This window comes from Corylus avellana, chromosome ca5 (assembly GCF_901000735.1).
Source record: "Corylus avellana chromosome ca5, CavTom2PMs-1.0".
Taxonomy (NCBI): Eukaryota; Viridiplantae; Streptophyta; class Magnoliopsida; order Fagales; family Betulaceae; genus Corylus; species Corylus avellana.
The window spans coordinates 31,861,229-31,871,240 of NC_081545.1; the positions used below are offsets into that span (position 1 = coordinate 31,861,229).

Consider the following 10,012-nt stretch of genomic DNA (forward strand, 5'->3'; position numbering starts at 1 on the left):
AATTTTGGGGGTCGCCTTGGTCGTTGGGCTGGGCTTAATGACGTTCAAAAAGATTTCTTAAAGTTTCCAACACGTGGCTCCATATAAAGGTACCCACGTGTGATATTCTTCCAGAAGGTGAAACGGGCCCCACAGACTTTTTGATATTGTTGGTCCAGGGTTCATGAGGTCCAGATAAGGCAAGGGCCCTAAAGCCCAGTGGAATTTTGCTGCCCCTTAGAATGGGATTGATGGGAGCCTGACCATGTTCTATAAGATTACCTCCATTATTGATGTGAAACATAATAGATCATTACACAAAATAATGCATGGAGGTGGATTATCATTATTATTATTATTATTATTTTCAATAACTTGCTAAATTTTACTACTTATGATTGAATGGATAATTGCATCTTAAACTCATAGCTTAGGAGTAGCTTTTTTATGTGGGAAAAAAATCTTTTTATTTTTTTATTTTCAATAACATAATCTTATCAAGCATATACGGGTGACGCCACAAGCACGAATAGTTTATTTTATATAGTTGAACCCAAACCCATAAACTTAAGATTCTAGATTGAGCGGTATCTCAAATTGTCAACCTCTCACATGAATTCTACATTTACTTTTAGGATATGCCACATTAATTAAAATCTTGAAGAATCTCTCCACATTAGTTAATAAATTTGGGTTTTCAAGGCAAGTAGCCTTTAAGATAGACATTTTTTTTTTCATAGTTGGAAATAAAGTAATTTTGTATCTTTCCTTTGGTGTTATCTAAATTATAGTATTAACTATGGATTACTTTTCTATAAATTAATAGAAAAGGAAAACAGAGGGAAGGATAAATTGTTGAAAATTTGCCCTGCTTAGCATAGAGTTAGATAAGCATGATGATTGTAGAGCAAAAAGCACTTTCCACAGGTAGTAGCTTCATGTCCTGTTACGAGACTGCATCATTATTGCCATTGTATTGCTAAACAATGGATATTAAACTTGTCCAAAGTAGCCAACCCTAAATAATTTATATGAAACTTTATTGAGTTTAAATACTCTGTGACAGGGGATCCAAGTTGCTTTGTCCCACCCAAACCCATCCTTAGTGTAATTAGAGAAATATGGACCAATCAGGACAAGTTCTTTCTTCCTTTTTATGATACTTGAATTATCAGTGACGTATTATTATAACAACTTCAAGCAAAAGATACATATACCTTTTTCATTGGGTGATTTAAAACACACTTTATTATTATCATGTACTCTAAAGTTCTATTTGGGATTGTGTTTGATGGGCCTAAAAGTACTTTTTTAACACTAAAAAAGTTCGTTTGAAAAAAAAAATACTCGTTTAGTAAAAACATTAAAAGTGCTTTTAAGGGTCCAAAAAGCTTAAAAATGACTAAAACGCACTTTTGGCCCAAAAACTCTTTTGACTTAAAATCTCTATTTTTCAAACGCAATTTCAACCAGACTCTAATTCGGATTTGTTCAAATTTTTATAAAATTTGACATTTTAGGCCGATTGAAATAGGTAAACCCCACCCTACAGTCTCCCTCTCTACATAAATTTACAGGTCTAATAACAAAAAATCTTCATTTGTACTGTATTCGCAGTCCAACATCACAATAAAAAAAACATAATAATAATAATAATAAAACATATTTTCATAACGTCAGATTATACAATCTTGAGGTGTAGATTATAAAAATATGACATAGGTGTGACATCATCTGATTTACTGTAGCTAAGTAAATTTTCTATTGCTTACCAAAAGAAAAAGAAAAAGTGTTTTTAAAGTGATTTTTTTATTTGATGATGATTAGGAGGAGGTTCTTATTTTGGCGTTTTTCCCAGTAACAACAATCTTAAAATACATTATCTTAAAATACATTATCTATAAAGACGTAAGCATGACTCTTCCAATTGAATTAATGTGGAGAGAATAATGTAAAGCAAATATATTTTGTTGTGGCATGTGAAGTGGGATTTTCCAAGCCATTTCTGACGGATTTAATTTACACCCCTAATCTTTAACACCCACAAAAGGCCATGTACTGTTTTGGTCCTATTAATAACATTATGGTTGGTTGCTTATTACCAATGTTCTCAAAACCAGACCAAGCAGGATGCAGTAGTTGTCATGATACCTGAACAGAGATCCAAATACCAAAGAACACAGAGATTAGAGAGATTGAGAGAATCTTCAGCAACAAGTTACAAACTTTTGCATTCGGCATTATGTACAATGGTTGAAATGATTACTCTTGAGGATTAGAGGCCCATTTTGAGGGATTAACCAAAAAAAAAAAAAAACTACAGTGTATGTGTTGTAGCTTTTTGAATGGTTTATATTTAATTTCAAATTTTGTATGAGAAAGAGAAGTGAAAAAATGGCTCACTAATCTTTATAAAAGAATTATATGGAAAATTTGGTCTCAACAACATCGTGGGCAACAATAGAAGCAAGAAAACCAATAGGCTCTAGCAGGCTTTGAGCTCTGATGCTGCTGCTGCTGCTGCAGCTGCTGCTGCCGTGGTGGGTACTGCATTTCCAAGTCCAGCGCCGCAGGGCTATTTATTCCACTATCTCCTGCAAAACTGGAAACAACAACCCATATGTCAACTACAATGCTCTGAAGATTATGTATAATTATACCACATCATGTTGGATTATATTAGATAAATTACCTGAACTGAAATAAACTAAAATTATGATTGTATTATGGAAGGAGAAATTGACTAACGTGACCGTAAAAATTCATCTAAGTTGTATGGTAATCATATATATTTTCAAAGCATTCATTTGTATATTTCTGCATAGATGGAAGTTTTGAGAGCTTACAATGGAAAATGAAAGGAGCGGGTGCTGGCATTGCTCTCATCGGATCGGTAAGAGACAGTATTGTAGTATCCGACATCCTCAACCGGAGTAGCTCTTCCCTTGTGATCATCTTTTGGAGATCCCTTCCAAACGGCATTATTGGTTTCGTTTGCTGCTTCTGTTGCCACATCGGCAGTCTTGGTTTTATCGGGTTCTGATGGAGGAAGACGGGGGAGGGGGCCCGGAGCAGAAGCCATCATCAATTCATCCGACCTCGGTATCTCTCCAGATCTATTATTGAACATAATAAAATGATCTCTTGAGAAGCTGCTATTTCCGATGTGAATACTGAACAACGATTCATTCGAAGCGACGCTCCATTCCATAGGCGTTGTGGATTTGGAAGAAAATATTGAAGATGGGATTCGATTCGGATCGTAGCCTGCCGGCCGCCCCATCAGCTGAATTGAAGGAGATTGGGCACCCGACCCACTTTGATTGCTCCAAACAGGGGAGGGATCGGAAACAGACGGTGATGCCAGTCCTTCCATCTCAAGGCCGTTATCTTTTTCAGATTCAAAAGCAGGGCCGTTAACGACCGTCTGATCAACAACAGCTACATCCATCGAAGAAGCTGGTGATGAAGAAGGAGAAGAAGAAGAAGAAGAAGGAGAAGAAGAAGACGAACCTGAAGTTTTTTGATGATTACTAACGGGGGGTTCAATTTCAACTTCTTTAGAGGGAACATCAAAATGCACCCTTAAATTCTTACTACTCCCTCTCTTATGTTCATGATCGGCGGCAATGGCATCCATTATTCAGTTAGCCCAAATCCTCAAAGAAAGAGCAACTGAAAAAAGATGAAAACAAATGTATTCATAGACCAAAGAAATCAAGAAAAAATGGAGCTTCCGTTAAAACCCCGATTCAATCAACCTCAGAAAAGAGAACCCCAGAAGGCGATATACAAATTATTACCTTTGGAAAAATCTAATTTTGGGCATTGTTGAGGGAGATGGGAAGAACAGCGGAGAAGAAACAAGTAGGGTTTGGTTTTTATCAACTGTTGTAGGCTAACAAAGGAAGGCCAAGAGAGGATCTCGGGGGTTAGATTTGAATCAATCTTGGGGACGTGGTAACTGAGTCTTGTAGCCGTTGGCGCTGTTTCTAACAAAACATGTGAGCAATCACGCGGGAAGGCTGTAGTTCAGTTGCACAGTTTGTTGGTTTTGGGCCACCTCAGCAAATATTATAAGTCTCGAGGACTCCATGTTTCATATGCCTCCTCCTAAGTAAATAATATATGCACATTCTTCATTCATAAGTTGTTTTAATTAACATACCACTTATCAGCCAATTTGTAATCAATCTCCTAAATTTTCAATTAAACCAATGTTTTCTTACTTGACTATTAGAAAATTGCAATAGACTCCTTTTGTCTTACAAAAAGACAAAAATATCACTACAAATTCTCAAAAAGAGAAAGACCCTTACAAATTCAAAAAAAAAAAAAAAAAAAAAGAAACATGGTGGTCGTCGAGGCTCACTAATCTTTTTTTTTTTTTCCCCCTAATTTTAAGGGTATTTTTGTCATTTTTGATATAAAGGAGCACATTGCAATTTTCTAGTAACTTGGGGGGAGAAAACATTGATTTAATTGAAAGTTTGGAAAGACATTGCAAATTCCTTAATAGTTTACTTTTTTTTATTATTTTAATTAAGGAAAGTACGATTATCTCTCAAACTATTACTCAATTTGTAATGTTCTCTAATTTTGAGTGACCGTGACCTTAGTCCTATTTTTTCCCTTGAAATTTGTACTATTTTTACATTTTTTTTCTTCTGAATTTCAATCTAAAGGTATTTATGTCATTTTGAGTTCCAGAAGATGACATGAAAACCCTAATGATAGAAGAAAGACATTACAAAAATTGAAACATTATAAAAAGACATCACAAAATAGGTTGCGGCAACTCGTAGTTTTCCTTTTAATTATGTTATGGCTGATATGGTCTCGACCTGAACCTTCTTATGCAAAAATTAGGATTTGGAGCAGTTAGGATGTTATCTGTTACAACTTTATAGGGTTTTGACGTGTGCCACATTTCACTGAGAAAAAGATTACCTCAATTGGGACTCATCCATGGTGCCCATCTTTTTCCTTTTTCTGGACTGGTGTGGGATTTTTCTATTAGCAAAATGGATTTGTGATTTTTACAATTTTACTGCTTTCAACAAGAATATAGAGGATTTGAACTTAATTGTTTAGAGTTATTCACTAGTCAAGGCTTTCCAGGACACAATAGTTTTTGTCTTCATTTGTTATGATCATGTGGATGTGGTGCATCCTATGATTTAAGATTGTGGATTAGAGTAGAAGGAGACATTAGATTAGACTTCAGAGACAGGACCCAAGAGGGTACTTCTGTAAAAAAAATGAAAAAAGTGGATAAGAAACGTGTGATGTTATCTCCAACATGTTTGCTGGCAGATATGCTCTTGCCCATTTTGATTTTTGAGCTTTGGAGCTAAAGAGAGATGTTGAAAGTCACAGGCAAACTGGTTCCTGTGGAGGGAGCTTTGGAGAAAAAGCTGTTCAGCAATGGAGTTCAGAACCCCAACTGTAAAATCTCTTCCTTTGATTTGTTCTTGATAATCTGTATATGCTTTTGAAATTTAGAAGTGAGAACATTGGTTTTTGTGTTAGAATTCAAGAGAAGCTTAAGAACATGGAAAGAAAGAATATGCCATTTTAGAAACTTTTGTGCCATTCAAAATGACAGCAGGGGGATCCCTCACATGCAGGTAAAGAAGCAAGACACCATAGTCCAAGTCCATTGATGCTGTCAAGATCAGCAGATGTAAATGTGTATTGGAGTTCTTCAGTCCATCTCAAACTGCCTCAAAAGTCAAGCAACAGCAGAAATGCATTAAAGGTAACCTACTTTTTTCGCCAAACATCAAGAACTAGCAAACCGACAAAAATGACCCAAGTGTAGCTAACTTAGGCTCCATTTGTTTTGACGTAAACTAATTTTACTCAATTTGTTGATAGGTTTATGCAATGAGGAGACGGACACCTCGGGGGACTGCAGAAACCTATGTACTATTCGAACCGGGGCAGGATGAGATATTTGTTTCGGAGGAAGAGCTAAAAGCTAAGCTGCAAAATTGGCTGGAAAACTGGCCAGGCGAGGCCCTTCCTCCAGACCTTGCTAGATTTGAAACCATTGATGACGCCGTTTCGCACCTCATAAGATCTGTTTGTGAGCTTGAAATTGATGGCAATGTCGGTTCAATCCAATGGTACCAAGTCCGCTTGGAGTGAGAAAAATTTGAGCTTCATTGCAATCAAATTTACATGATTAAAGCAGGCATATATATAGTGGTCCAAGAACAATGAAATAAGAGCAGCCATTATTTCATTCAGTTTATCCTTCATTTGCATGCTTTCAACAAGTATAAACCCGCACAATGTTTTCCTTGTTTTCCTGTCAATTAATTTCTTGAACAAAGCATTTGGACTGAACAATTTCTTTATTTAAAAACTGTATTCGAATTACATAGAAAGCCTTAAGAGAATCACAGTACACCCATCTTACAGAAATCGAAAGCAATCCCATCAGATTTTCTTGAATTTAATGAAACAATTTCAATTTGTCAAACAACCATTAGGATCAAGAAATCCATCTGATCTTGGGCTTTGCCCAACTGCTTCAATACTTTTTAGCCTTCAAAAAGACCCACATCCTGAGCACGCAAATCCTGAATCTAAAGCAATAAAATCAACAATATAAATAGAAATGAGTGTAAATTATTTGAACTCCCAAGTCTGCTGAATTAAAAATAAATTCAGATTAAAGTTAACGTTTTTAGTATACCTTGGTCTGATTTAAACTAGGTGGTAAAAGCACGCTACCCTTTCTGCTTCTGGCAAGAAGGCCTTTTGTAACCGGGGACATCATCGAATCCGTTGGGCTTCTATACCTACAGAGAACAAAAAAAAAATTTGTTACAAAAACAAACATGAACTTAGAATATATGTGAAATTTAGCTAACAAGTAATTAAACCTATGGAGAAGAATAAAGAATGTACCTTTCGGGGTATTTCAATGCCTTGGGGACTTTAAGGCGGTCCGGGGTTGTAGGTTTGCGTAACTCATTGCCGGAGTTTCGATCATTTTGGTCATTTTGTGGATTCTGGGGCGGTGTTTTGCTGTCGATTACAGTGTTTTCTGGTTGCATTGGGTTCTTGGGAGGCATAGTGAGCACGTTCTCCATTAAATCACAACTGGGTTACCTGTGAAGATCGAAGCGACATTAACTCTAATTAACCATCTTGAAATTAATGAGAAAGGGGGAGACAAACAATAACTGTGAAGGGGAGAAAGATTGAGGGATTAGAAGCACGAACCCTGAGGCGAGAGAGAGATGTACTGCAAAAGAGAATTGCTTGTAGGCGAAATTTAACGAACGGGACGCAATTTGAGTTGTAGAGGTGACCGTTGGGGAGGACAGGTTCCAACGGTCAAATTTTTAGGCATTGGCTGCGTCCGGCATTCAAATAAAGTTGGCGTTAAGTGTTCGATTCGGGAGGGATTCAGGGCCACTTCAAAAGTAGACTCCCCGGCATTGAAATTTGTGCTTTAGTTTTTTTTTTAAAATTAAAAATATTAATTTTTAGATATAAGTATAAGAAGTTTGTTTGACCCCTCCCTCTAATTTTTTTTTTTTTTTTTTTCATTATTTGCATTTTGTAGCTTCTTTGTTAAATTCTTAAAATATAGCTTATTTTAAATGCTTAGATGAGATGGACAATTGCGATTTATGAATTTAAGAATATGAAATTTAAAAAGAATTATAGGGAATTTCAATCCTAACATCAATTCCTCTTTTTCAATATTCATTTTTTATTTAATTAAATAAGGAAAGTGGTCTACTCTTGATTCAAAATAAAGAGAGACCTAATGATCTTAAAAGAAGAAAAAAAAATGGTAAACTCCTCAACAACAAAATCAAAATAAATGTTGTTTCTGTTGTGTTCGGTATTTGAGAGTTTCATACCAATTCAAGTTTGCAATTGAAATAGTGAATTTATAAATAAACGACCATCGAATAATTTTAAAACTTGGATATAATTTATATTATCATATCACAAGTCATAACTATTGCCATTTTGCCTACAAGTAGATATTAGTAATCCTACATTCTCTTTCACTTTTACATTTTCACTTTCATACTCTCTGTCAAAGAGTATGAAAGTGAAAGAATTTGTAGCATTACTCGTTAGTTTTAGTGGGATTCGAGATATGGGAGAAAGTTGTTTCCTAACATACAATTCATAGGTCCAATGGGCCTAAATAAAAAGGCTGTCTTTTTTTTTTTGGGTAAATTTATTGAAAGGGCTGTTTTTGCATGATGCAACAGAAAGTTTGTCCATCAGAGTATAATGTTTGTTTTTTTTTTTTTTTTTTTCTTTTAACCAAATTATTTGAAAGCGAGGAGTAGATCAGCCATTTAATTATAATCCCAACACTTTCCTAAGATAACTTCAATACTTAATAAACTAATTATTATATCTCTACTCCAAAGTGTGTTTTTTTTAGCCCAAAAACGCTCCAAGTGTTTTTTTTTTTTTTTAAAAAAAATAATTTACAGATAGAAAAGAGTGGATGAGACCTATTAAGAGAATTATTAAACCCCCCGCCCCAAGGTGGTCAATTTCTCCAAAAAAAAAAAAAAAAAAAAAACCTTTAAGAGGTGGCTGACTACCCCCTTAACCTCCTAAGAGAGCGGCTGGAGTAGTTAACCACCCATCTCAAAGGGGTGATTGTAGAGTTGTTAAACAAACAATCGCTCGCGAACAGGCTCAGATAGAATCGATTCAATTCGAACTCGGTTCATTTAAGAAATGAGTTGACCATGACTAAATAAGACATTTTTGTATAAACTCAACTTGTAGCTCGTTCATATGTATTAATAAAAAAAATAGGTTACATAAATAGAAATGTGTATATTAGTTATTAAATAATAAGTATGTTTGGTTATATATATATATATATATATATATATATGTGTGTGTGTGTGGGGGGGGGGGGCTAATCACCTTAATTACTCTTTTAGCGGCAGCCCATTCACTACAAGTCAACACTTTTTCGAAAATGTAATCGGCCACCCTTCACCTGTGAGTATGACTAATGACCTTAAGAGATGATTTAATCTGGTAACCCTTTTAAAGAATTGCAGGATCTCCTCAACAATTTGGGGCGTTGTGATGACTATGTGCATTCAAGTATGAATGAGTTGAAAATATCCTAACCTACCCAGAGAATAGGAAACCAACAGAAAGAGAAAAAAAAAAAAAAGTGTTTATTTTAGGTTAAACTTTGGAAAAAAAAAAAAAAAAAAGTTGTGCCGATAGAGCATGCCAGTAATGCCACACTAAGACAAGCCCAAATTAATACAACCACCACTAGGACCACTAATATTTTAGCTAATAGCTTACATGACCCCATTAAATTATTAATTGATGGATCTAGGAGATATTAATTCTTCTTGAAATAGAAAGACAAGGAAGGTGCTAGCCCCTTTATTTGACTCGTGACTAACAGGAATATCATTCATTTAGTGGGGCTGAATTTGAAACAATTATGTCAATTCTATCATAATAAATCTCAATGTCACCAAATCTAATCCATTCTTTCTATATCCCGTGACTATAGACTTCAATTGAGTCAGACCCCCAGTTTTGATGCCCACAATCATGGAGATTGTGATTCTTGATGGGTTTTTAGCTCTTGGCCTTTGCTTATTAGATCATCTTTCTATTGACTAGTGAAATCTGGAAATGGGATTATAAACTCTTTGGAGTGGTTTAGAGCTTGAGCGGCTTAAAAGCACAATTGTTACCCTCCAATTGAGGGGTAGGGGACCTCATCCTCATGTCTATTTTTGTTCATGTTCATGGGGACGCTTACCCTGCAAAATATGACCTTTCCTGCCCACAAAAAACCAATGTGTATTTATGAATTATGACCCTAGTAGTGAAGAGACAAGTGGGTAGGTTGAGGCTTTTAGAGGTGGTTAGCTAGGCTTCTTCAATCCATTCGAGAAAATTATTCATAAAATAATAACCAGAGAAAAATGATCATCTACAACTTTGAAGTTTGACTCAGTTTTCCTTTGGCTTGTAAAATAAAATAATTATA

General features: G+C 35.4%; 3 protein-coding genes across 3 annotated transcripts; 1 reads left to right on the top strand and 2 right to left on the bottom strand.

The window, feature by feature from the left end:
* Positions 1 to 2,060: 2,060 nt before the first annotated feature.
* LOC132182149 (uncharacterized) lies at positions 2,061 to 3,619 on the bottom strand. Its single transcript, XM_059595342.1, has 3 exons — positions 2,826 to 3,619; positions 2,456 to 2,581; positions 2,061 to 2,130 (listed from the first exon to the last, which is right to left on the bottom strand). Exons 1-3 carry the CDS (start codon positions 3,617 to 3,619, stop codon positions 2,061 to 2,063), a joined length of 990 nt encoding a protein of 329 aa, XP_059451325.1.
* A 1,637-nt stretch (positions 3,620 to 5,256) lies between these two features.
* LOC132182568 (protein CHLORORESPIRATORY REDUCTION 7, chloroplastic-like) lies at positions 5,257 to 6,242 on the top strand. Its single transcript, XM_059595852.1, has 3 exons — positions 5,257 to 5,427; positions 5,610 to 5,740; positions 5,860 to 6,242. The coding sequence occupies exons 1-3, from the start codon at positions 5,343 to 5,345 to the stop codon at positions 6,130 to 6,132; spliced, it is 489 nt and encodes a 162-aa protein (XP_059451835.1). The 5' UTR covers positions 5,257 to 5,342; the 3' UTR covers positions 6,133 to 6,242.
* Positions 6,243 to 6,322: 80 nt separating this feature from the next.
* Positions 6,323 to 7,316, bottom strand: LOC132182569 (uncharacterized). The gene is made up of 4 exons (XM_059595854.1): positions 7,219 to 7,316; positions 6,901 to 7,104; positions 6,686 to 6,791; positions 6,323 to 6,575 (listed from the first exon to the last, which is right to left on the bottom strand). The coding sequence occupies exons 2-4, from the start codon at positions 7,083 to 7,085 to the stop codon at positions 6,531 to 6,533; spliced, it is 336 nt and encodes a 111-aa protein (XP_059451837.1). The 5' UTR covers positions 7,086 to 7,104; positions 7,219 to 7,316; the 3' UTR covers positions 6,323 to 6,530.
* Between the last annotated feature and the right edge of the window lie 2,696 nt (positions 7,317 to 10,012).